Source organism: Scomber scombrus, chromosome 8 (genome assembly GCF_963691925.1).
Source record: "Scomber scombrus chromosome 8, fScoSco1.1, whole genome shotgun sequence".
NCBI lineage: Eukaryota > Metazoa > Chordata > Actinopteri > Scombriformes > Scombridae > Scomber > Scomber scombrus.
This window is the reverse complement of record NC_084977.1, coordinates 22,590,139-22,618,006: the sequence shown is the minus strand read 5'-3', so window position 1 is coordinate 22,618,006 and position 27,868 is coordinate 22,590,139. Positions and strand designations below refer to the sequence as shown.

General features: G+C 41.8%; 1 protein-coding gene across 3 annotated transcripts in view; it reads right to left on the bottom strand.

The window, feature by feature from the left end:
• The window catches only part of nek7 (NIMA-related kinase 7), a 65,792-nt gene that overhangs the window by 29,148 nt on the left and 8,776 nt on the right, over positions 1 to 27,868 (bottom strand). The window contains exons 2-5 of one of the 3 annotated variants that reach the window (XM_062423875.1): positions 14,716 to 14,803; positions 7,632 to 7,772; positions 6,964 to 7,026; positions 2,571 to 2,681 (exon numbers count right to left, since the gene is read on the bottom strand). In XM_062423875.1, the coding sequence (XP_062279859.1) occupies positions 2,571 to 2,681; positions 6,964 to 7,026; positions 7,632 to 7,772; positions 14,716 to 14,775 (375 nt within the window). In that variant the 5' untranslated portion in view covers positions 14,776 to 14,803. Of the gene's footprint in view, positions 1 to 2,570; positions 2,682 to 6,963; positions 7,027 to 7,631; positions 7,773 to 8,555; positions 13,837 to 14,715; positions 14,804 to 27,868 lie in introns of those variants that run through there. The other 2 variants (XM_062423878.1, XM_062423877.1) reach the window with 2 other exon arrangements.

Below are 27,868 nucleotides of genomic sequence, written 5' to 3'. Positions count from 1 at the left end.
CTTGTGTGTATGAGTGTATGTTGTCAGCTGCCATAAGGAGATGACACAGTCTGAATGCTCCCAGCATCCTTGGTAGCTTAGCTTAGCAGTGACACTCAGTGGTTTGTTATCTTACCTCTTCAGGCTGCCATGTTGCGTCTTTGTAAAGTGCATCTCTGAACATTTGCGTGACTGTGTGCTTCCCCAGTTGTGTCTGCATATTCTTTGCTTACACAGTGCACCATATGTACGTATTCAGTATGTGTGTGTGTATGTGTGTGTGAGTACTGCATATATAACAGTGTGTGTGTGTGTGTGTGTGTGTGTGTGTGTGTGTGTGTGTGTGTGTGTGTGTGTGTGTGTGTGTGTGTGTGTGTGTGTGTGTGTGTGTGTGTGTGTGCGTGTGTGTGTGCTCAGCCTGCCATGTTCACTCTCTTGTATCGCTAATCCTCGCCTCTCCTAATTTGCTGTGTTGAACTGTACGGATGTGGAGCTGCTGAGTATGACTGCAAACAGCTTGTCGAGCTGTGCCGATACAACGCTGCAGCATCATTTATGCATGGGAGAAGACCAGGCTTTTTACATGCACACCACTAATTTGCTATACTGGCAGGTTTTATAATAACTGAGGGTTTGGTCTAACTCAAAGACGAATAACAGGGCGAGTCTGGGATGTAATTGCTTCTACTTTTGAATAACCGTGTTCCTCCTTCTGCACCAATTTTAACAACAACGTCCCCGGACTGAAGAGTGAGTAGATCTGGGTTTAAGAACTGGCCGACTTGACACATTGCGTTATTCTAATTTTAATTTTGATTATTTTGAATGGCAGGTTGTGGGCAGGTTGACACATTAAAGTATCACTGCAAATGAACAACTATCTCACATTTATTTACCTAGATTTATTGTGTAAAAGATATGAGGACAACATATGATTAAAGCCAGATAATTCATGTACAGCCTTTGCACAGCCCTGAACATACAACACATGTGGAACTTTATGACCATTACTCATCATTTTATTCTTAACAATTTTTTTTTTCCAGTCAAGGCAGCTGTCAGCACAGACTATTGGCTATTAAAGAAGGTTGCAGGAGGCCTTATAATATTTGGTTTTTGGTTTCAGTGTGGGATGGGTGATTGAGATTGACTCAGTGTCCAGGCAGTCAAAACCCTGCATCCACCACAAACCACAGACCTCCTCCCTCCATACCTTCAGTTATACAGGGCCACATCAGCAGTCTGTTGTTTCCAAACCAGCATTTCTTTTGACACCCAGTGTGAGGTACTGTGTTGGGCTGGCTATTACTGTTGTCAGATATCAACACTCAAAGCATAAGCATCCGTTTAAAAACCCTAGTCTATTTATTTGATGTTGTATCAAAGTACTTTAAAATGAATGAACTATAGACCATCCAGAAGCTTTTTTCATGGCTAAATCTTGAGTCTTGACTGGACTTAAAGTTAAGTGGTTTAAAAGGCGGACAATAACAACTACTAAAATTACTTTTTTAAATATTATTTTCTGTCATGTTTGCCTTTATTTAGTATATATATGTTTTTTAATTTATAATAGTTGCCATGGGTGGAGGGAGAGAAAGAACTGATTCTACCAGATGTAATTGATCCAGGGATGTTCTGGCTATATGGTATGTACCTTAACCGTTAGGCTACCAGGACTTCTCATACATATGTAATACAGATAGATAATTTCCTGTGAGTCAAAATCTAGGGTCTTACTTATTTATATATATGCTGAGAATTGGGGAAAAAATGTACAAAAGCACACATAGAATAAGTAAAAAGTATAAGAAGAGTATCAAAAGTGATGTCAAACTTTCTATGATAAAAATTAAACCGACAGATGTTTTAAGTTACTTGATATCCACACAGAGTCTCATTTGAGTGTCATGTCCTTCAAAGAAAAAATATTCTACTTTTGATTCTGTGTCCCTCTTTTTATATGCCAAATATATCAAAAAAATAAATCATTTTTTGAGTATTTTTATATCAAAATGTCTGCATTTTCTATGAAATGTTTTCAAACGTTTGATGACTCATCTTGAATTCAGGGGCATATACAAAAATGTATCCAATCAAATTTGGGCTAGTTGCCCTAATGTGATTTTTGGGCAACTAGCTAACAGCAACCATCACATAACGCCGCACTTGGAGTCAAAGTAGTTGGCAGAGCAATATCATGAGTAGAAATGTGTGTTCAATCAGTGGGCAAGACCTTCTTTTCATTTCCAAAAAATGTGGCTTAGGTCTGATATATTCATTTCTCACTCATCCTCCACTTGTTGATATGACAACAAGGTGAGAAAGGTGTGTGTGAGGATAAACAGTCATTTAAACTGTTTTTGGACCAATTAAATCTGAAGGATTTTATTTATATCCCTCTAGTTACAGTACACCACGCAGTTTAATCCGTCACATTAAAGTAGTCAAAGGCTACAGCCATTTCACTGCAACTTTAAGGCTCTCATTGTTTTTCATTTTTGTTTTGAACTACTCATGAAATGCTCTTCTTCCAGTAGTCTAGGCAAGAGTGTTAGCTAGTAGGACTGTTGTTGTGTGACGTCCCTTACCTTTATCATACGCGAGAGGTCCCCAGCATCTGCTAGTTCCAGTACAATGTTCAGCTCATTGTCCTCAATAAAAGATGCATGGTACTTTATCACATTGGGGTGGTTCAGTTGCTGTGGAAGAAAAACAGAAAGGTCAACAGAAGTCTTCTTGGTGACAGTGTTGTCGCATTAAGACGATCCTTGGTCACACTACCTAATCAAAAGAGTAAAAGCCATTCCTCTTAAAAGCAACATACAGTGGTATTTCCTTTCAAACATATTATACACTTTATATCAAAACAAACCTATTATCTTTGCTGCTGATATATAACAGCGGTTCATGTCATGGGTTGTGCAATGCGCTGCACTTTCACCAGCTAATACTAATTAAAGAAAAACAGTTGAATCCACATTTGGAATCCATATTTTGTAAGTGTGGACCTAATGAGACGGTTTTGTCCTCAAGTGTGACAAAGCTGGGTGACATGTCACAACAACCCCTCTGTCTGTGATGACAACAACCCATGTGTGAGACACACACAAACACACATGCGTGCGCCTGACAGGCTGACATGGCTGGCAGTCAGAAAAACAAGCATTTCGGGCTCATCGCTGGCTGAGATTCCTTCCTGTTGGCTGGTCAATAAGGCAGGAACAGCATTCCCTGTAGTAAACAAAAAGTCTCTATCCATCCAGAGCAAGAGGGGAAAGGGGAATGGGGTAGGTGCGATGAAGTGAAAGAAACAAATGACACAGTGACACAGACAAGAAAAAAGGAATGATGGAGACAGGGCGGGGTGAAAAGGTAGGGAGAGAGAACAAAAGGTGAGGAAGAAAAAGAGAGCAGGGGAAGCATAAGGTGAGCAGAGTTATAAGTATTCGGGGGGGGGGGGGGGGGGGGGGGGGGTGGTATGTGGAGAGCTGGAGACATGGAGCTGTGTGGCGTGGCCATGTCAGGGAGGGGGGGGTGGGGGCTGTGATGCGAGCAGACGGAGCGGTGTGACACGCGTCCTCCACTCGGCTCCACTCTGCTTTCTCTGCTGTGATTAAAGAAATGTTCATGCTCCGGATGATGCCGAGAAGAGGGGAAAGGAGAGCGCAGTACAGTACACTACGCTACACTACACTCTCCACTCCATCTCTGCATCCCCTCCACAAAACCCTTCCTAACTTGTTCTCTCTTTTCTTTCCTTTCCTTTCTTTCCCAAGTGTCTCCATCTTTCCTTCTCCCTCCCTTGTCCACTCTCTTGCCAGATGTATTTTTGGCTCAGAGTGGCAGTTCTACACGACTCCACACTGTAGCACAGCCAGGGAGTGATGACAAGTCCACCCCGCCTCCCCTCCCCTCCCACCCACCCACTCACATACACACACACCCTCCCCAAGCCCACTCCTCTTCCACAACTTGAACCTCAGGCGAAGGATACAGAGAAATGTAGAGATATGTTCACATGCAGATGTTTATGTAAATGATGGATGGAAGCCGACTGCAATACAACAATCATTCACTGAGAAATATCACATAGAGGTTTGCATGATTATGTAATTACACACGCTGGGTGAGACCAACAAGCATGTGTAATTACTTAATCATGCAAGACTCTATGTGATATATTTGGTGAGCTGGTGATGTGTTTCAAAGAAGAACACGATACTGACTAATGCAATCTGATGGTGCAAAATTAACTACTGTCACAAATTAGGTTATAGTATATTTATAAATGGAATAACATGCTCCCAGGAATACAACTGGTAGCAAGCTGAACAACAATGGCTGAAAAGATTTCTGCTACGTTCTGCTAAGGAAAATGAAGTAAAATAAAACATCACCAGTAGGAATTACACAACATTGATATTTCTTAACGCACTGCATATGAAAATGAGCGCATATGGGTTTTTGGGTTGTTTGTCCATTAGATAAAAGCTAAATATATTCTAAACTTACAAAAGAAATATAATGCTCACAAAGAGACCTAAAGATTAAGGAAGTGTATGTGTGTGTGTGTGTGTGTGTGTGTGTGTGTGTGTGTGTATGTGTATCAGGTTAAATGAAGCTGGTTGCTGCCAGTTCTCTGTCTTGTCAGTAAACCACTGGTATGATCTAATCAGATGCACAGCCACAGCCACACACAGACACAGACACAGACACAGACACAGACACACACACACACACACACACACACACACACACACACACACACACACACACACACACACACACACACACACACACACACACACACACACACACACACACACACACACACACACACACACACACACACACACACACACAAGAAGCAAACACACAGACAGAAGCACACAAAAGAAGCAAACACACAGACATCATTATGGCTTTTCACTGCTGATTAGGGCAGATCATTAGTCTTCAGAATACAATCCAGGCTTGATAGTATCCACAAGCGAGAGGAATACACAGCTGTGGGATTTCAAGAATTGTGAAACTAGCAGACTGGCAGAGAGCAGGCTATTTCTGCAACCAACATTCTTATCGGCGAGGATTTAGACAAAAGGACAGAGTGAGAAATGAGATTCTCAAGTTGAAATCATCATGCCAAAACAGGAAAATACAGATGAATGAGCAGACACAAACACAGACAGACAAACAAACAAATAGGGAGACTGTTGAGAGCCAGTAAGTGTGTGTGTGTGTGTGTGTGTGTGTGTGTGTGTGTGTGTGTGTGTGTGTGTGTGTGTGTGTGTGTGTGTGTGTGTGCGCATGCATGCGCGCGTGTGTGTGTGTGTGTGTGTTTGTGCACGAGTATGTGTGTCATTCCAGTCGGTCCATGCCAGTGTGCCTCTCATTATTCTGATTTGGCTGTGTCTCCTGTTGGCCTGTCTAGTGGGGGGTAAGGCAGAAGGACTGTCTCTCTCTCACACTCAGCCCTTTATTATCAGGCTGGCTGGGCAGCGCAGGGCCGGGCATAACTTCCATGTTCACTAGCAATCAGCTTACAGGATGAAAAGACGGGAACAAAAAGCTCTGAAGGGGGAAGACGAGGCAATGAGAGAGAGAGGAGTGGTGTAGAGAGAGACATGACAACTGTGCAATAGACAGAATGGACAGGAACAAGAAGAAGGAAAAAGACTGAAAAGTGGTACGAAGGAAGACGAGCCATATAATGAGAAAGCGAGCATTAAAAAATCAGAAAGAGAAATTAAGCAAATGTGAGATGCATAGAAGAAATGAGGAATGTAGTCACCCGGTAGAGTGTGACATTTAACCCTGCCCTGACCCCTCTTATGAGGTCAGAGATACAGATCCAGGCGAACCCTGCTGTCTCCTGCCGTCAAGTCAATGATCTTCTACTCAGATTACAGCTCTCTACAGGGTCTCGCCTGCATCTAAGTATTGTTGTGTTTGATTGGCCCAAAGAGCCCCGGGAGCTTCACTGAAGTGTTTGAGTGGCACAAACTAATTGGTTTTGTTTTCTTGTTCTGCCTAATGTGAATCTGAGTGTGTGTGTGTGTGTGTGTGTGTGTGTGTGTGTGTGTGTGTGTGTGTGTGTGTGTGTGTGTGTGTGTGTGTGTGTGTGTGTATTTGCGTACGAACTGCCTGCAGTGCACACACATTCAGGATGGCTACATATAAGAAGGGAAAGAATACCAGGAATGCATGAATGCACACACACGTGCAAACAAACCACAAACACATCTAGGATATTGCAGACAGGGAGGAGATATTGAAGATGTCATTAGTTTGTTCGTCATTGTTTGAGAGGAGCCTGGCTGACACATGTTTAAGATAGTTTGATAAATGAAAGCACTTGATTGGAGAAGAAAGTGAGGCAAGAATGAAGAGAGGGAGGGGGCAAAACATAAAGAGACACAAGAGGGAGGCTGCTAAATTTCCTTGCTGGTGCACTATTGCCCAGCTCTAAGCATTACAAAAAGATAAAAAAAGACAATAGTTTTAGTATTTAAAAAAAAGTCAATGTGAGCCTGGAGGGAGGCGCATTCATGTGTGTACACACACACACACACACTCGCTCGAGACATAAGGAGACAGTAATACACATGTACTGTACAGTCACACACACACATACTCATTCACATCCTCACTTGTGTGCACAAATTCTCAAAACATCCTTCTGCATTCATAACCATGCATGAAAATGAAAATGAACACACACACACACACACACACACACACACACACACACACACACACACACACACACACACACACACACACACACACACACACACACACACACACACACACACACACACACACACACACACACACACACACACACACACACACACAACGCAAATCCAAGCCGTCTGGTGCAGATCAATTGTTTTCCTTTGGTGGAAGGCCTCAGCTGAGGCACCTTAAGAGAACAGAGCGCAGCGCATGACGCCGTCTCCCTCTTCTCTGGTTCTTTACCTTTAGGAGATCTATCTCTTTGATGCAATCTTGCCGAGCTTTGGCATCCATCAAGTCGAATATCTATCAAGAGATCAAAAGGGGAGAGGGAAAGAGAGACAGGACACAGAGGGGTGTTATGACATGTTCAAGAAATGGTAAGATGGAGAGATGGAGAGAAATAAGACAAAAAAAAAACACTAAACAGAAAACATGGTTGCTGTTATCTAGAGGGTGGCGTTGCAGTGTCTACAGGTGTTTCACATCTGAGTTACACGCACATATCCCTGTGTAAGGTGTGTGTGAGGTGTGGGTATGTGTGTACACACGACTTCACCAGGCGAACTGCAGAGTCACATCTTAGATAGCAGATTAGCCTACACACAATCATACTGTACTTTACCACACAGCAAAAATGATAATCCACATGGATGTTTAGATGTCTGCATGTGGTAGTGGTTCTTCACTGTCAAAACAATCAATAGCAATGGAAAATGATGTAGACTAATAGTCAAAAAATAAGAATCTTCAAGTCTTTTCTTACATTTCGAAGCATTTCTTTCTGATTTTCCATGCTTTGTTGAGTTTTTCATTTTGTGTGTGTGTATCAACTCGATCCATGACTTTCTGTTTCTGTTGTCCCACACTTAGGCTGTAAAGCAGTAGGTGATGTGTTAACTGTGTCTCACCTGGACTTTTTTCAGGGCCACTGATGTTTTGTCTAGCAGGTACGTCGCCCGGTAGACCTCGCTGAACTGGCCGCGACCAATCTTTTTCTCAATTTGGAAGTTAGCCAGTGAATTATGGCCCATGTCTGGCTGCAATGGTTTCTGAAAGATGAAAAAAAAATTCTATTAACAGCTGTGCAGACGGGAGAGAAAAACAAATGATTTACAGACATTTTGCCATAACAATATATATTTGCCTCTTAAACGATCTGGTTGTTGAAGGATGTTGGTGAAATCATAGCAAGGCCCCAGTTTCTGTATTTTGTTTAGCTGAGAGGCTGCTCTGGGTTGCTGATGATTTGACTGGCATTAGGCTGATGTGTCATGCTGTGAAAGGTCTTGAGGAATGTGCACAGTACACACTTACCAGCAGCATAACATAACTTCACTAAGCCTACAGACTGTTCTGTTATTTATATAGCAAACCACATAGTTACTGAGTGGTTGTCACTAACTTTTGACAGGTAGCCTGTCAGAAACATTTTGTTAAAACAGTTAGTAATTTATTTATTTTTTGTTGGATTTGGATTGATAATAGTAATTAGTTAAACCTTTAAATTCTATCTTGCATCTGCTTGGGCGGCCAATGAATCACCCTTTGGCTCCACGGGTGCTGTTCTGTAGCTTAACAGCACTCTGACCTCTCTGTAGAGTAAAAGTGAAAAAAAAACTCTGCCTACAGGGGTAAATAAAATATTCCATTACACAAATGCAGGAATCTAATCATTTCATCTAACTTGCTTTTTGAGTTCACTAGAATCTAGAGTCTTCTCCCTTCCTTTGTCTGCCAAGTCATATCCCTGACAGCCTGGCACTGCGCCACAGACTACAAGCCTCCTCATCTCTCCTCGCCACAGGACTGGCTGTGCAGGCTGAGACACTCACCTTCCACAATTAAAAAACACTCAAAAATAAACCAGAATGAGCCCCTTGGATATGATGTGTGAAAAAAGCAGAGAGCAGGCTGCGTGACCTTTCCATTTTTTGGTAAACTTGTACAAGGCGTCGGCGGGACCAAACAGAAGGTGACAGATATCAGAATGCCACATGTCACCAGCGCTTCTGCCAATGTGGCCGTGGGAGCAGCTCAGGGGCAGGCGATTTAGGACAGAGGGAATGAAGACAGATAGGGGGAGAAGGTCAAAAATTAATCTCCTAAGCACTAAAACACACAAGCAGGGAGTGTCATCACACTTGTTCACATCACTTGCTTTCAGCAGTTTGACAGAGTTACCATGAGCACAGACCAGAGGCTATACAGGATTACCTCAACTGCCCAGTCACTACCAAGGAAGACTGGGAGCTTTTTATCCTGCAGTAACCTCAAACAAAATACAGAAAAAAGAAAAAAAACTGTTGGTTCATAAGGCTGTGACTAACAACAATTTTTATTGTTATGGCGATCTAATGGTTTTTGATTAATATCCAAAATGTTTCATCTGTAAAATATTAAAAAGTTGTGAAATTTCCCATCACAACTTCCAAGAGCTGAAAGTGGAATCTTAAAATTGCTAGTTGTGCTGATTCAACAGGCCTAAACTCCAACATTTTCCATTTATAATGATATAAAACTGAGAAAATATCAGAAAAATCTTATATTTAAACAGTTGGAACCAGTAAATATTTCCTTGATGAACAACTTAACGTAATCATTAAAAAAGACAGTTGATGTAGTCAACTGACAGAAAATGTATCAAGTAATTGTTTCAGCACTGATGGTTACCTATAAGATCACATCTAATAATATATAAAAGACAGTTAATGTTGCCAACACTCAAAAAAGTGCTGTCATGACTTAGTCAAATGTCTGTACACTGCAGGACTAACTACTCGAAGACTGTAAAATACCTAAGAATTAACCTAAAATATATAATCAGATACAAACACACACACACACACACACATTGAGAGGAGGCACAACTGAAAACAGAATTGTTCACATATGTTTGGAAGGCTTCGAGGGGGGCGTGAGGGGGGAGGGGGAGCAACCAATTTAAGCATTTCATTGTATTTTAAAGTTGACAGCCAAAGGAGGAAGCGTGAGCCAATGAGATGCCTTGTCCAATTAACACTGCCGAGGTGTGTGCTTTTTTTTTCCAGCATGACACCGCCATCATCCCAAGCTGTCTGAGAGTCACTCTGACAGCGAGCATGACACACTGCTCCATAACTTATTGTTCAGCATTACGGCAGCTCTAAAAGAAGCTCTAAACTGCTACAGTGCTTCACTAATAGCTACTACTAAATAGATATTGTGCAATGACTTTTCATAATGGTGACAGAGGCATTTGTGCAAGGATGCAGGATGGACAGTGTGAGGTATATAGATTCAGAGGGAGAGAGGGAGAGAGAGAGAGAGAGAGAGAGAGAGAGAGAGAGAGAGAGAGAGAGAGAGAGAGAGAGAGAAAGAGAGAGAGAGAGAGAGACAGAGAGAGAGAGAGAGAGAGCGGAGAGGACAAGAGGGCATTGCTTTCATTCGCTGCGTGGTAGCTTGACAAATGTTAGCATGAGCCTCTAAAGCGCTGTGACAACCGCCTGCTGAGAGCACAGTCTCGCTAATGTGTCCTGGCATGCCAGCCCCGTAATCACACATTTACATATGCAATGACCTACATTTGCATGTCAGATCGCACACTGTCCGGCATGATTAACAGTGGGCACCTCCCCATGTGGAGTCGCCCTGGGTGGCAGCAGAGGCCGTGCGAGGGCGGAGGAGAGGGCTGGAGGGAGGGCGGCTTTTTTGGCAGCCAAGGGGTCGGGCTGCCAGGCAGGATTATGTCAGCCAGTGGCCCCGGCATTAGACACTTCATTAGAGCTAATCTGTTTAGCAGTGGGCAGTGTATGTAAACTTCACAGGCCATTTGCGGCACCTCTTCGCCCCCTGGCCTGGCCTTCAAAGGGCAGCCAGGCCACAGCTGACTGACAGGCCGTCTCATCTGCCGCACACGGGTGTCACACAATCAGGAGCTCCCAGCTGAAACACAAGGCCCCGAAAAAACATACTCACACACATAAGGGGAAGTCACAGAGGAGTGACCCTGAATGACGCAGGGGTCAGTGTCTGAACAAAGCTGGGAGGAGAGGGTTAGACGGACCACTGCTTGTAAGGATCCAAACTTGATTGTGTGTGTGTCTTAAATATCGCATGTATTTGAACAGGTAAAGCATGGCACAAACTAAGCTTATGTGTTCGATTCTCTCTTGGGATGTTGTGAAAGAAAAACAAAAGAAAAATGGGTAATTTTGGATAAAAGCAGCCATTTAAAATTAAGGATGATATTCAGAAAGCTTTAAATCAATGAACCACTTGTTTCTTTCATGAAACAGAAGAATAAAAAATAGTATGTCATTATGTCATAACTGGCAGATGACTATATCAATGAAGGGTCACATGTCAGACATGATCAATCACTTCACTCCAGGCCTATGCTATAACTATAGGCTGAGACAAAGAAACAATCAGTGTTTTTCCAAATTTTGATCTTTCTAGTACAGATTTTCTTTTTTTAAACCTACAATTCATTGCTGTATAATGTGGGGTGCCAGCTCTGCTTATTCTTTGCACTCATGTTATTCTGGTTGGTGATGGGGACAAGCTGTAGGGAATGGCGATTAAGCAGCAGCCATGCAAGGCATTATGGGTAGCATTTGTAAGGGGACAGTGTGTCTTGGGTATAAAGGTGACACACAACCACCATGGGCAACGCACTAGCAGGGGGATTGAAAAAGGAAGAAAGAGAGGAGAGAAGAGGAGAGGGGAGCGAGAGAGAGAGTGAGAGCGAGAGCAAGAGAGAGAGCGAGAGCAAGAGAGAGAGAGAGAGAAAGAGAGAGAGAGAGACAGACAGAGAGAGAGCAGACTGACAGCTCATCGGTGGAAGTGTGATATGGGCTGCCCAATAATGACACCATTGCCAAACACAACTGACAAGACACATGGAGAGTGGAAGAGGGAATGCGGAAGACAGAGAGAGGGAGATGAGGGTGAGAAGGGGGGATGGGGGGGGAGACAAGCAGCAGAGGGCAGAGGGTGTGATGTGACAGCCAAGCAGTGCCAACGGCTGCCATAGAAAGTCCAGCGGCGGCAGAGAGGTGCCGTTTCCCACTGAGAGAGACAGGAACAGAAAGAGAGACACACTCAGTACCGTCCACACTGAATATATATCTGTTTCTCTTTTGACACATCGCCCTCACTGAAATAATGTTTTAGTCACCTGAAAATTACTTCTTTTTTTTTTTTCTTTTTTTTTTAAAGTGGATCAATCTGAATCTGTTTTTGGTGTAGATGAAACAATTGTAAAAATGTTAAATTAATTGATTGACAGGAAATGAATCACTGGCTATTTTGATAATCAATAGATCGTTTTTTGTCTTTAATCAAGCAAAAAATGCCAAACATTTGCTGGTCGCTGCCCATTAAATGTGATGATTTTTATTACTTTGGACTTTTGACTGTTCATCAGACAAAATTTGTATTAATGTCACAGTGGGCTCTAAAAAATTATAACACACTATTTAAAAAATTGTGACATTTTATAGAAAAAATGTTTTAATTGATGAATCAAGAAAATAATGCGCAGATAAAAACTGAAAATGATCGTTAGTTGCAGCGCTAGTTGACATTTAGCTGTATTTCTTTTAATTTTGACAGACCACACTGAGATAGTGAGGAACATTCAGCATAGCACTGTAGAAAGTAATGTTAGCATGGTTAACAGGTAGGATTTAAATGGGTGGCGATTAAACCACAGTTTACTACTTTTTCAGTTGTCAAACAACACAATAAAACATATACAAATGAGAACTACTAAATTGTGAGCTTGGCCAAAACAGAGGTTTAACCAGCTGAGACTCAGCAAAAGAAACAGTTTGTTTTTTCCCGCTGCTGACCAGATGTTGGCTGCAATGCACAGTTTTATTGTTTGACAACCAAAATAGGGTGTAGAAGAAGAGAATTTAGGTGTTCAGGTGTTTGGGTGCGGACAGCGATGACAAAAACATTCTCAAAAATTTTGAGTGGACACATGTAAGCGGTGTGCACCAAAATGAGTCCGATTAGTAGTCTACATACTCTCCAAGAGAAGAAGGGCAACAGGGAGAGACAGACAGAGAGAGACAGCGACTGGCAGGCAGGGAGGCCCACTACTCCCACCCTCACCAGTCACCAGCCCCCTTGAGCAAAGCACCATGCAATATTCATCCTCAGCCAGTCAGCCAGTGAGCCAGCCAGGCAGTCAAAGCGCCAGGATTCACCCCAAAGGTGCTTCTCGTTCTTCTCCTCTCAATCTGCTCCACAACCGCACCACCTTGTCTCAGCGCTTACAGACAGATCCGTGTCTGTCAAACTCTGCAGTGACTATCAAAATCTGATCTGAAGGGCCTCCTCACCAACCCTCCCACTCACTCAAAGAGCAAATGCGCCATTAAAAATGCACATCTTACCAGCTCATCTCGTTTACCTAATGCATATGCATCATACCTCCGGGACCAAGAGAAACGATATTGCAAGCGATACAGAATATCCTTCATCGCATATACAATTCAGATTTCTTCAGGAGGCTGGTGGGGTTTTTTTCCCCCTGTGCTGCCAAGCAGACTGAACCTTAGGAAAGTGTGAAATAGATACAGGACTTGTTGAAAGACACCCATCTGGATGCAGGTTAGACAGCAATCTACATACTGTACTCTAACTGATTCTCTCTCTCCATCTCCCAGTAAATGTGAAATCAGTTCAGTCGAGCTCTATGCAAGGGGAAAAACATGATGCAACGTAGAAAACTCACTGTGCTACCAATAACATTGGCAAAAAATGTGGGCCTGGAATTAACACTGATGAAGACTGCTAGAAATAGATTGAAAAACAGTGAAAAAAAATAATTAAGCCCGAACAATAACACATAATCAACTGCTGGGAGATCAGTGGATCTAGTGTTTGTGTGTGGATGTGTAGGGGCTGTTGCTTAAAGTCAAATTAATCATTAGAGCTTTTATCTGACTTTCTTCTGTGTGCAACCCAATTATCCTTAATATTGCAATTACAAATCTTAGAATAAATTAACTCCCTTGGTAATTCCAGTGTTAATGTTGCAGTGCCCTTGCATACACAAGGAAAACAACAACAGGCCTATTTTTAGTTCTATTTTTTCCTACAAAAAAAAGAAAAAATCCACATTTACTCTAGGGCATATGGATGATCCTCCTTGTTTAAAGTTTATTCAATAGTTATGGAGGCAAAAACATCCTTCTGGAAAGAAATCAATGGGCCTGATGTTGGAGGGCGGTATTAAAATCCAACAGTGACCAGATCTGCACAGAGCAAACCTGAGTTGTATCGAACCAAAAGAGGCATGCAGGGAGGCCAGGCTCTGTCAGTCTCCAGAGCTCTGATCAATAGAAACAACTCAACATTCATCCACTGCTGTCTATTTCACACACAGGCTACAGTGGTCTGAAGGATGCTTGGACTGGAAGGTGCAACTTGATTGACGAAGAGGAAAAATAGAATATTTACAGTTCAAAATGTGAAGGAGAGATACAAGGCTGGCAATAAATGGATGAAGGGATGTGATATCATCATAAATTATGAAACACTTCCCCATTGTAAATGAACCTACAAGGAAACAATTTTAAAGGCCATATTCCTTATTTAATTTAATTACATTATTCACTGTATGATGATATAAAACGTGACAGAACTACAATAAAGGATTTTCTGGCATAGAGACCCTGAGCAACAGGGGTGGACTATGCCAGTAATTGTAATTTTATACCAAAATATCAATCATGATAAAGTACATTTGCTAAGAATTCAAGTGAGAGAATGTTTATAAAGCTAAAATAGCCTGACTGTATCATTTTTTGCCAATCCGCTAATTTAAATATACTTTCTAATCTAAATTAGTTAGATTTACTAGATTTTTAACAGTTAAATCTAATACTACCATGAAGCAGATCAGCTCATTTGATATGACAAATTTGTGTCTTTATGTGTGTGTGTGTGTGTGTGTGTGTGCGTGTGCGTGTGCGTGTGTGTGTGTGTGAAGTCTACCTGGGGTTGAAACACTGGCACGGCTGCTTGCTGTCCTTGAGGCTGTGTGTCCATATCCATGGTGTCAGGAGCTTGATCCTTTCCACCTCTGAGAGTCAAACCCACAAAACAGAATTTCTGATTAACATATATAAATACGTTCTCCCCGCAGGAAATAATAACCTCAATCAACTGGACAACTGTTCTCTGCTGTTCAACACCAAACTATCCAGTGCTGTTCACGGCCACAGTTTCGTTGGTATCCAGTTTCAGCAGAACTGGATCCCACGTCATTGCCTGTGGATTTGACACTCTTTGTCTGGGTCCATCTCAAGTTGCAGCATGGCAGAGCTACAGCAGGCAGTGATGTTAATCTGTACGAAGCAGAGATAATGCCACTCTGTATTTCCTTGGCATTCCTCCATGAAGCCTCTCATAGGAATTCCTGGATATACCCGCATTTAAGCAGTTCCACTTTATTTTCTGTTTTCTGAGAAATTAGGTCACACAGAGGTGAGTGTGTTGAAAAGGGGTGTATGACACGGTGCTGTATAATTGCGTGTTCTGGCATGGAGCCTGGAAGCAGGCTAATTGCATAAGATACTCCACCACCGGTTGCTTGGCTTATCACTGTACTTAAAACAAAATAGAGCCATAATATGAAATGTTACCTGAATGAATAATTTACACAAATCTTTGGGGGAAAAAAAGTATGATGCAAAAAAATTATATTCATACATGCAATTAGCTTAGTCTGCTCTAAACTCATGTATGTGGGAAGCACTTAAATTTTGACAGATGCTCCAGTGTCAATTCCAGTGCACACAACATGGTAACATACTCTAACAATTAACACCAATTTACTCATAATATACGCAGGACAGAGTGCATGAATAACAACAACTATATGTCATCCACAAGTAAATACAGATGTAAGGTGAGATGAATTCAACATACAAAAGGAAGCTAAGGAAATTTGCTGTGCTGCTTGAGTGTGTGCAGACTTGTGGGTGTAACACATGCATCTGCATACACTGAGTGCTTTTGGGGAAAAAGCAAATGCTAGATAATATTATGACAAAAGCTACCAACAAAGGAAAAAAATTGGTGTTGGTGTATAGATCTAGATTCTGGTGCTGGATTTATTATTCTACCAGGATCAGTTGTCTATTTGTCTTATTTTCATGAATACTGTACATACACGCAAACACAAATGGACACACATGCATTAAACTTCCACTCAAAGAGGAATGGAGACAACACACCTCACAGGGGCACATTTGCATGTTTTTTCACCAGAGTGAAGGCAGTCTGTCTGCAGATCTGTCAGTCTGTCATTTGTGTATTACTAACTGTCTCTCGTCTCTGTCCCCTCTGACGAGCAGGCGGCAAGACCTCAAACCTCCCTGGCCAATTAAAAATCCCCTGGTACAATGAAGAGGAAAATGGCACTGAGGAACTGTCTCCCTGCTGATGTCGTCAGTCCCATTCACCAAAGGTTAATAATGCTAATTAGACCTCTGGATATCTGCAAGGCACTAAGGGCATGTTTGTGTGTGTGTGTGTGTGTGTGTGTGTGTGTGTGTGTGTGTGTGTGTGTGTGTGTGTGTGTGTGTGTGTGTGTGTGTGTGTGTGTGTGTGTGTGTGTGTGTGTGTGTCCGCATGTATGAAGGCATGTGAGCTAACAAGAACTTTGCCAATTCTGTGGATGTTTATTTTATATTAGTTCAGCTTTTCTTTCCTGAGGTTCGCTGGCCTTCGTGTGAGCTTTGAAGATGATAAAAATAAGTGTTTGCACAACACTCTGTCTCCTGGGATTACACTGACTACACTGGGAATATTTTTACTGAAATTTACATTAAAAGCTTGTTTCAAACATGTTTAAATCGATTCAAAGGTAAAGAAGGTTTACAAATTGTAAGGATTTAAAAGCACCCACTGCTTGAGGCAAAAAGACAAACATAGAAAAACACTGTTAAATGCCCAATCCTGAATCTTTTGGTTTGTGTTTTCAACTAGAAGGGAAAATGCTATTTGAATGGTTTAGATTAGAAAAGGTGGCTGATTGAACAATCATGAAATTCTTCAGATAGACAGAACAACAATATCTTTATCATATCATATCTAAAGAAATATATGCTGCTTATATATGCAGGTGCAGTGTGTATACAGAAAAAGGTGGTAGAAGTATATAACAGTCATCATTATAATCAACATTACTTATATCGTTATAAGTCACTCCTATGTGTAAACCCAAAGCAGACTGATAATATAGCCACAAACTGTAATAATCTGGATCCAAGCGGATTGTGAAAAATCACCAAATGGAAAATCTACCCACATTTGGCGCTTGGTGTTAATTTTAGACCCTGTGTGGTTTCCACAAACCTTCTCAAAACTTGAGGCAATGACTCCATGTACAAAACTGGAGTATTTTTGTCTATTTAAACTTAAAATGCTTCCAAACATCAAAATGCCTGTTTTTTTTTACTAAAATGTAGCAAAATAGAAAATGTGTATACTTATTACAGTAAAACAGTAAGAACATTCAACTGATCTGAACTCCATTTGAATCACTTGCTGTCTAGTTCCCAAACATTGCCTGTGTACATTTTGGTAGCATACAAAAGAAAACCTGTATATATTTTGTGAAGTTTTGAGTGACAGACTTCTGAATTGACCATAGGTTGCAGTGAGAGAAACTTTTGTCACAATTCAGTGAAGTTTTGTTACAATAGCTTAAACGTATTTAAATAATGAGCGTTTATGTAAAATTGAACATAAAGACAGGTCTAAAAATGAATGACTTTAAAACTGACATAATTAAATTACCTTGATAACTTTCGATCAGAAAAGTCTGTAGATGATCCTGACAAAGTTTTGGCTTTTGACGATTTGCCAAAAATAGTATTTTAGTATTTTAAGTAAAAGTATAGTATTTTAAGTGTTTTATTTATTTTCACGTTACATTGGTGTTTGATACAATAATGTTAAGACGTTCCTCATTAATATGCAAATCATGCTAAGTGGTCTCCAATTTTATCAATTATTCTGTAGGTGGTTAAAGGAAAAACTGTATTACGTGTCGGTCTTGAATTAACCAACTACCACAAACAGTCAACACCATTAACATTATAATATACTGATCTACTGTGTACAATGATGACAGGATCATTTTTAAGAAATGTGATTGTGTTCATTCTTTAAAAACCTCTTATTAAGATGCCAATGTTGATGATCAAATACTTATAATGATAATAATCAAATTAAATTAAAACCGTGAAAAACAGCTGTTTTAAAATTGTATCTATCTTTCTTTCAGTCAACACATGTGCAAGCAAGATGTATTAATATTTGAAATTATGGTAAAAACAGAACACAGCAGCCCCAAAAATGAATATGTTTAATTCATTTGTAGGTTGTTTCTTGTGCTTTGATGATAAAGTAGAGAAATTAGGTTTCTCACAACTGTACTTCAACATTTATTATTTGTACCTGTGTTTTAATTTGGCTGCAGGTCCTATTAAGACAATCTGGAAAAGTCCTAGATCTGCGTGAGGATTTTAATGCAAGGTGAAAATACAGCTTAATAGACGCAGGCTGAAAGGAATGCTGGCGGCTTGACTAGCTTGGTGTCGTGGCATTTTGATTTCGGTGTCACAGGGGACTTACAAGTCATCCACCCGGTTGGCCTTCCTGCCTCCCCTTGTGATTCTTTGCACTTCAGCTCTGCGTTTTGTTAGATTGGGGCTGGCACCCTTACTCCTCTCTCTAACCCTCTTGTGTTTCTGACTGTCTACGTGTCAAAATAACCAGAGGGCATCTGAGCTCCCCGACGTTCTTTCGCCTCCCACATCCCACGTTAACAAGATCAATTAAGACTGCCATGTTAGATTAACACACACCAGGAAACAGCACAATTAATGAAGCTAACTCAATCAAGAAGAGTAAACGAGGCGAGGTCACACGCTCGCAAAGTTCAAGCAAGGTGCAGCCAATCAAAAGCCAAGGCCTACTGACTGGACAAACACAAGATTAAAGATTCAGACTGACTTAAAGTTTCATCATGTTAACTTTAAATCTACTAAATCCCTCTCTCCCTAAAACTTTGCTCCACTGTTTCCACAGTTTCTCTCATAGTTCCACAAAAAGTCCTGCCCTCATCACAGGAAAGAATTTCTGACTTCCAAAACATTTGGTGGTCACAAACAGCAGTGGAAACTCAAGGTACAAGTCTGCCTGCCTTTCTGTCACGGGGCCAAGAAATGGTGGCTGGCTGGCTCGAATTTTGGCAGCAATGGGGCAGCAGCAGCTAAAAGCTAAATCCCTTAACTATTCATAGATGCATGCCAGAGCCCAGTTCAGAGCTCTGGACTGAGACAGCTGCAAATATACAACTGGATAGAACTTTTAGTTTGTTGTAGAGAGAATCGATACAGGGCAAATATGTGGATATGCTACTAGTGTGTGGATAAAATCCTGATCAATATATTTTAAGCCTCAAGTTTTAGCACTAACATTCATATTTTCGTGCTTTTAGTAGGACTGGATTAAAATGACTGTTTATCCCTCTGTGATAAACTAGGTTGAAAAGACTTAGTATATAGGAAGGGAGGGTTTTACAGGTTAATACAAATGTTTCTACAAATTATCCATAACTTTACTGGGTGAAGATACAGTATAGATCAGTGGTCTCCAACCCTGCTCCTGGAGAGCTACTGCCCTGCATGTTTTAGGTATCTCCTCACTCTAACTCGTTATCAAGCAGCTGAGGCTCGTCAAAGGGCTTGATAACGATTTGATTATTAGAATCAGGTGTGTTAGAGTGAGGAGATACCTAAAACATGCAGGGCAGTAGCTCTCCAGGAGCAGGGTTGGAGACCACTGGTATAGATTTAAGTGAGCAAACAAAACTTCTATTTATCTTTCTAAAAAACTAATGATTGTTTTTTCTAAAGAATATGTTTTCCCATCCAGACCAAAAACCACGCCATGTAAACAACCTGTTTTCTGACTATTTTCCATCTACAGTGAGACTCAAGCCTGACAATCCCACAGCAGGCCTAGTCACACATAGGCATGTATGTATATGATAGAGGAAGGGAGAAACATAGCGATGAAGGCCGAGAGGAGGAAAGAAAATGACATTAAAAACTATTTAGCAATATTCGGTCTGCTCTGACTAACACTTCCAGCACACACCTGCTTTATTAACTGTACAGGAGCTAACAAATCAGCTGTGTGTGGCACAGGCGCCCCATATTTATGAATATGGGCAGAAATATGTCCTTTTCACGACTGTCCTCACATCCTACCTTCCACCACTGCCCGCGTTATTTGCTCAACAACATCATTCTCCTCTGTTTTGGCACCGACGTGAGGCACTGTTCCTTCAGAAAAGACACAGGAGGGCTGTGACCAATAGAAGAAATATGCACCAATAGACAGATTCTTCCTGCATTAAACTCACAGTATCCATCAAACATTCACCAGAACATGGTGCTGCTAACTGTGTGCTATCTGTAAATGCAACATTTTATGTTCTGTAACTTGTTTATTAACCTCTTGTGCAAAAGAATACTTCCACTTTTATCATTTCCTCCTTCACTTTGACAACAAGCTTCTTGCCCAACCTTAAAAACATGCTCTGTAAAACTATGTGCGAGTTGGCTTTTGCAACGTGGTGAACAACAAGTCACTCAACCTTGATATGAAAGAGCATTTTTTCAGTCAACTGGGGCAAAACTGAATGGGGGGAAGCAAAAAGCAGAGCCGGGCACAGCAGGGATGGAGTAGGACAGAGTGGGATAGATGCAGAACTGAGAAAAATGCCAGTGGAGAAAAAAAGAAAGCTTGTTAGCCCTGATGTGTTCATGGTCCTGTGAGAGACGGTGTGTGGAGCTGTGCACCACAGTAGTTGGCACTGGCTTTAGGTCCTCTTTAATCCCTATTTCCTCCTCTCTGCATTATTCATTTAAAACAGGAGAAGAAGAAAAACAAAGAGGGAGCCGATTATAAAAAGGTGGATCAAGGCAAACTGGCAGGGAGGGGGGATGAATTGGGAAGTGAGGGGGAAGGGTCCTGGAAGTAAGCAGTCCCAAAGAGAAGAGTGCTAAATCAGCTCTCGATCCGAGGACAATAAATATGAACACAGACTGATGAGCTTGGGCCTAAGAAGGAGAGAAAGGAGAAGGGCAAGAAAGGGGGTGAAGATCGGGTTTGGGGTGGATAGTTAAAAAGGAGAGAGGAAAAATATAATGTGACACTATCCGGCCCGGGTGTAGGATGTGAAGGAATCAAAGGCACCTTTGAGGAACCAGAAGACGACAGTGAAAGTGCTAGAAGAGTGGTGTCCATGATTACAAGAAGTGGGGAAACCTTTGAGTCTGTGCTCATGAAAGCCCACCCCAGGCCTCGTCTGAAACCCCTGCTTGACTAACACTGATGATACAGAAAGAGAAAAAGAGGAAGAGAGCCACTAATGATGGAGGGGTCCGGATACTACAGAAGCAGCGTACTCTCCAATTCATTTTAATCACTATTCAAAATCATTAGCCCAAATGTGCGAGCACTCGTGTATGTTAGACCACGAGCCGAGAGAGAGACAGAGAGTAGGAGAGGACCAATTACACCTCAGCGTGTGAGCCAGTCTTTGAGGCCTTTGAGTAAGATCGTCCAAGACTTTGTGGAATACAAAATGAAGAGAGGAAACTTTATTGTCTCTCAATCTAAAGTAAAACAAAACATTTTAAAACACAGCATGAAGATGAAGGAGAAACCTTTAAAAATACGCTTTGCAAAGCCTGCCAAACACACTACAGAGTCAAACCATTTAGACTTTTCTGTTCCCCAAATCTGGCTACAAAAGCATAAAGTTAATCAGGGAGCAGCTCAGCATGAATCTCAACCAATCACGCAGAGGAACCAAACAACAACACTGACATCAAACACGGTTCATTTTTCAACATGTCACAACACGGCTGTATTAATGACTAAGTCTCATTCAGACTGCACAAAGTGAGTGCATGTCTCATCTCTTAGTGTGTTGGAGGTGGAACATACAGAGAAATGTGTCTGATCAAACTTAATGTGACTTTTCAGGCTCTTCAGACTCACTGTTCAGGTGTGTGTTTAATGTGGTTGGAAGTCATGTTTTGCCAAGCAGTCTGCAGACTGATTTTAAAAACAGTGTGTGGGTGTGTGTGTGTGTGTGTGTGTGTGTGTGTGTGTGTGTGTGTGTGTGTGTGTGTGTGTGTGTGTGTGTGTGTGTGTGTGTGTGTGTGTGTGTGTGAGAGATATCTTTGCACAACTCAGACCTTCACCCTCTTCCTTGTGGAGGCAGCACAGAGAAATGATGAAAAAGGGAATTAAGACAAAGAAAACTGCTGAGGTCCATAGGGACGCTACAAGGCCGGTGATCCATAATGCTGGTTGCTAACTATTTATAGCGTTCTTTACATTTTTCACTTTCAGATTTTTATAGGCTAATGATTATTTCACTGCAGAAGTAAATAGCACAGCACAAGCAGGCTGGGCTTCATGTGAGGCCTAAATTGATTTATTCCCTAACCAGCCAAACAAACTGGCACAGTGTTCTGCTTCAGAGCCAGTACATTTCACCTACTGCAGCCTTTATATAACACATCTGCACTATCACCTGACCTGCCATGAGCCAGTAATCCCATTAAAGACACTAGACTCTCCTCTGTCTTCATCTGTGTGTGTGTGTGTGTGTGTGTGTGTGTGTGTGTGTGTGTGTGTGTGTGTGTGTGTGTGTGTGTGTGTGTGTGTGTGTGTGTGTGTGTGTGTGTGTGTGTGTGTGTGTGCATGCACACCTGCACATTTGTATTCCCTCCCATCTCAGTTTTCCGTTCGTATTTTCAGCCACTATGTAAAGTAAAGATGTCCACCATTGAAAAAAGAACTGAAGCACATGCAGGTGTCAGCCACTCTCCTCCCCTTTCCCCTTCTCGCTCTTGTCCTCTCCACCTCCTCTTCTTTGTGCTCCTCTGTGCTCTGTTGCTCCTGTGTGTTGTTGACACGAGCTGGCACGTGGCTAAAAGCCCAGGCCACCTCTCTGTTCTATTGTCCTGCCCACTCCACAGCAGCAATGACGACTCTCTCATAGCGAGAGGCCCTTTGTTGCCAGCCTGTCACTTCAGCAGGTGCCTTACAGCGAAAGGCAGGAGCCAGCCAGCCAATCAACCAGCCAGCCAGCCAGCCAGCCAGCCAGCCAGCCAGCCAGCGCCGCTTCATTAGTGCAGAGCACCGTTTGATGTGCTCATTTCATGAGCCGGAGACGGCGGCCAAGGAGGATGCTAATAATCACTTGAAAAACAAAAACATTCCACTCAAGCTTGTAAAAGATAAACTCCAATTTCAATGATAAAAGAAGAGTGACAGACAGCCATGGTACCAGTTGAAAAAAAGACCACCGGCTTAACTACCACTCACTCTTTTTTCATCATCAACCCCCCCCCCCCTTTCCTCTATGAAACCAATTCATACTGTCAATCACTGAGAATAGACAAGGTATATTGACAAATTGCTGACTGCGTAAGGAAAACAAAATTGTGTGGGCAAAGTATGCAAAAACAGAGCTGCATTTAAGACAGCTGTGTAATCCCTCAGAAAACAGCTCGGTCTGTGAAGGAGCAGGCGGTGTGAAGGAAAGAAGCCCCCCAGGCGTTCAGGGGAGGGGACCCTGGGGGTTTGGGCTATGCTTGCACACCCTCACTACATTCACAGCCCTTCAAAATGCCATATCACCATCACACCTCAGTTAAAATAGAAACTTTTTTTGTGTGTTTGAGGGAATGAATAGGCAGCACTTCTAATACATTTTAAATGTTCCAACTCCTGGCTAAAACTGGTCTGAGTTGTAACTTTTAGGGTGCCACATTAAAGTTAAATGCATTATAGAGGAAATCTTGGCGACTACTGAGACATAACGTAATACCCAGGCCGGCACAAGCACGATTAAAAAGGTACATGGAAGTACAAATGTGAAGTGTCTGATTTAGAGTTGCAATTATGATTATTAGTCTGATTTATTTCTTGAGAAGTTGATCAATAGTTTGATGTATAAAACATCAGAAAAGAGTGAATGTCCATCACAACCAATGTGACATCATCCAATGTTGTGTTTAGTCCAACCAACAATCAAAAACACCAAAAGATTGAATTTATAATGTAAGATAAAGAAAAGCTATTAAGTCTTGTATCTAAGAACATAAAGTAAAGCTGCAACTAATTGTTTTCATTATCGATTTATCTGTCAATTATTTTTTCCATTAATCAATTAGTTGCTTAATGTTTGAAAAGTGTGGATCACTGTTTCCTGAACCCCAAAATGACGTCCACAGAGATATTTCATTAGTTCAGAAGCTGGAATCAGAGACTTTGGATATTTCCCCTTGAAAAATGACTCAAAATGATTAATCAACTGTCAAAATGGGTGCTGATTAATTTCCTGTTTATCAAATCAATCGATAAATCGAGTAACTGGTGCAGCTGTCACATGACTGCCAGCTCTAGCCTGTTTTTTTTTTTCCTAGGAGAAAGCAGTGCAGTCAGGGTTGAGGCTATTCAAATGCAGCACTTTAATGTGCAAACCACCAAATATATGAAATGAGTATATTCAGGTTGAGCTCAGTATATTACACACTAGTCAAACTTTTCAACATTGAACTTTTTTTACACTGTAATTCACCAAATACCAGCGAAAACAAAAGCAGCAAAATAAAGCTCAAGTCTATGATAATTGAGTGATTTGGTTAAAGTAGCTATTTAGGTGTTTTTAGGAGCACACCCCTCAATTTATTTGAAGCAAATATCCACACCCAGATCTGCACACCACAGTATTACGAAGATCCCAAGGCTTTAGGTTGCATTAGTGCCCCGTGGCATTCACGATGCAAAACAGAGCATTGCACAGCAGAGCAGAGCTTCCAGTGCTGGAGGACCAATAAGGGCTTTGTTTGTTAGCCATGTCACTGACTGACCACCAAATTAGCTTCATCACCTCTGGCACCAGGATATCGGATGTGACATTCTGTACCACAGGGCGGGGGCCCAGTTTGTCTGCAAGGCTAGAGGGCTTATAGTTGGAAATAAAAACAAAGAAATAAAAATGGGGACAAATGAGGAAATTTAATAAAAAAAATAAAAAAGAGGGAATGCCTCACGCAGTTTTTTGTTCTGTTCTAAATAAAGGATTGTTTTACACAGCATTGCGACCAAGAGTCTGGTCTTCATCAAAACAGCTGTGCTTTCTGAAGCCTAACCTCGTGATCATGTTAACAGGAGTCAACACACGAGAGCATCATCTTCCAGGCAGCATTCAGACTCTGAAATTACATTACCCTTCTTTGTCCTCTAGTCATTTCAATAAAGGAGGAGATTGAGCTGCAGAGTAGACGAAGACAGTTTAAACATGGGCCATTTGAACTAGAAATGACATAATTCAAACCACCAACTAATGGAGAAACTTGTAGCTGCTGTGGTTTCACATGCAAAAAATGCCTGTTAAATCCATTTTTGTTTCATATCAGCATTAGTGCTTTCTACCCTGCATGCAGGTTGTAGGAAAGCAATGACAAAGCAGCAACTGCTGATCCATCCCTGTGTTGTTTGGAGATGATGAAGCCTGTCATTTGAGTTTCTCATCTATGAAACAACCATTAAAAAAAAAAACATCTGGTGAATGAGAGACCGGCACTCTCTCATACTCCCTTTAAGCAGGTTTTTTTTTTTTTATCCCCCTCCTCCCTGGATAGTTTGAAGCAGTTACCCAGCGTCAGCGTCGAAGTTTGTCTAAGAGGAAATGACAAAAGCAATATGTCTAAATCATTAGTAATGTGAGAGGAGCAGTTCCCAGGCATGTCTCGTTACATAGCTGAGTGCTAACGTTAGGGCTAAGGGCTGGTGTTGGGGCTTTACTGGGCTCAAGCCTTCTCATATGCTCTGAGGTGGGACAGGGGAAGTGGACCGCGACCCTTTAGCATCTTCGACATTAGTAATGGAAACACCTCGGACTCTGAACCCAAAAGACCCTTATCTCAACCCTGGTAATTAAAAGGGGCAGAAAGCGATACAAAGCACAGCCCACATAATCATATAATACACGTAAACACACACCTGAACAGATGCAGACTCACACAGGGATGAATGTAAGACTGGATGCACACACTGAACACATACTAATAGCGGGCCCATGAGAACATGGCTCCACAAAAATCAAGACTGGTCTGGCCCTGGTTCGGTTTCAGCCTGCTGTGGCTTCTGCGGTGGGCCGTGCTGGCTGCCACACACACACACACACACACACACACACACACACACACACACACACACACACACACACACACACACACACACACACACACACACACACACACACACACACACACACACACACACACACACACACACACACACACACACACACACACACACACACACACACACAATTTTCTAACCAGATCCAGAGCACCACCACTACATCAGAGGTCAAATGCAGTGCTGTCTCTGCATTTGAGTGTCGGTGTCACACTGCCAAGAAGAAACTCCTTCGTATGAAACAGATAATAGAGCAAATCTTTCAGTTGATTCCAGTAGCACAGTTTATCCTGGCTTAGGATCACATCACATTGAAATGATTTGCTTTGACCACATATGTAAATCTAAAAAGCAAAGAAATCAACAGCTCGAGAAAGGTTCTCTTCAGGTTTCCTTCAAGGTTTTATTTTTCAAATTGGAATTTGAAAAACAAAAACAGTACGACGGTTAATAACAGTGATGCAGGCAGGGATGCATTGTTCATTTCTAGACATATGGCTCTGTCTTGAAGAGTAGACGAGCCTTTGAGGAAAAACTTGGACTGAAAATAAATCAGGAATAATGCGACTTTATAAAAGAGACAGTCAACATGTTTTGGAAAGGGTGCTTGAGAAAACAAAATCTGCTGGCTCCGATTTCTTTACTTCTCTATTACATATCAGTATTCTAGGGGAAAGAAGATATATGCTTTGTCTATTGTCTGTGCACAATAATGAATTGAGAAATGACGCTTATTCTGCTGTTTCTAAACTGCTTTAGATAGCTTAAGCCAAAGAGTGCAAGCCAAAGACCTCAAATGTACACTTGGACATAAATAATTATCGAAACATAACCCCACAAACCTGTGAGCACACACAACACATGCATACGTAGACACACAAACGCACACACGAGAAGTTCAACGTTTATTTTTATTCCTCAGGCACTCATCCTTCTTTGCATGAGTGCATCACCCGGCACACCGACAGGGCATCCGAGTGTGTGTGCGAGTGTGTGTGTAAGCAGCTGACGATCAGAGAATAACGTTACCCCTAAGGGGTCGCACTTCTCTCCATCCTCGCCCTCCACCCCTTCTCCTCCTCCCCGCTTTGTGCCCGCAGGGATTTCCCTTTTCAGTTCAGGAGAGATGTCAGACCTGTTCCACCATCCCTCACACAGAGGCTGGACTCTGCCCTCCGTTCACCCGACATCTGTAAAACTCCACAAATCAGCCTCATTTCTAGATATGAGGGCCAACTGGGGCTTAACAAGGCCACAACTCAACATCAAACGCACCATTTGTTTATTTTAAACCTAATTCCCGATGGGAAGTTAATCTCTGCAGGACTCTGAATGAATTCAAAGACATGGAGCAAATTATGAAAAATCCCCAAAATCTGTTTGGCCACTTAGCTGAACACTGAGCCCCTTAAAATGTGACTAGCCTGAAATTACAGTGTCCAAGATCCAAAATCACACAAGATCTCTCACAAATATTCAAATATGGGAAGAGAGCCCGGAAAAGCAGGAAATAATCACATGTCACACAACCTTGTAAATGCACATCCTCATCCAGCTCATAATAGCACATAAAGTCTTAACCACTATCTTAATCCTGTCATCAGATCCACCCCACTCCAGTCTCAACATCATACAATCAATTCTTTTCTTTCTTCTCTCCCATCCGCCCCTTCTCCAATCACACGACCGCTCTCATACTTCCTCACTCTTGCCATATCTTCACTCTGTCGTCAGAAACAGCACAAATAACGAAAACCTCCTCATCTGAGCTGTTCAAAGGGCAGAGAGGAGCACTAATACAATCTGCTACCCTCAATTATACTTGAGAGGAGCA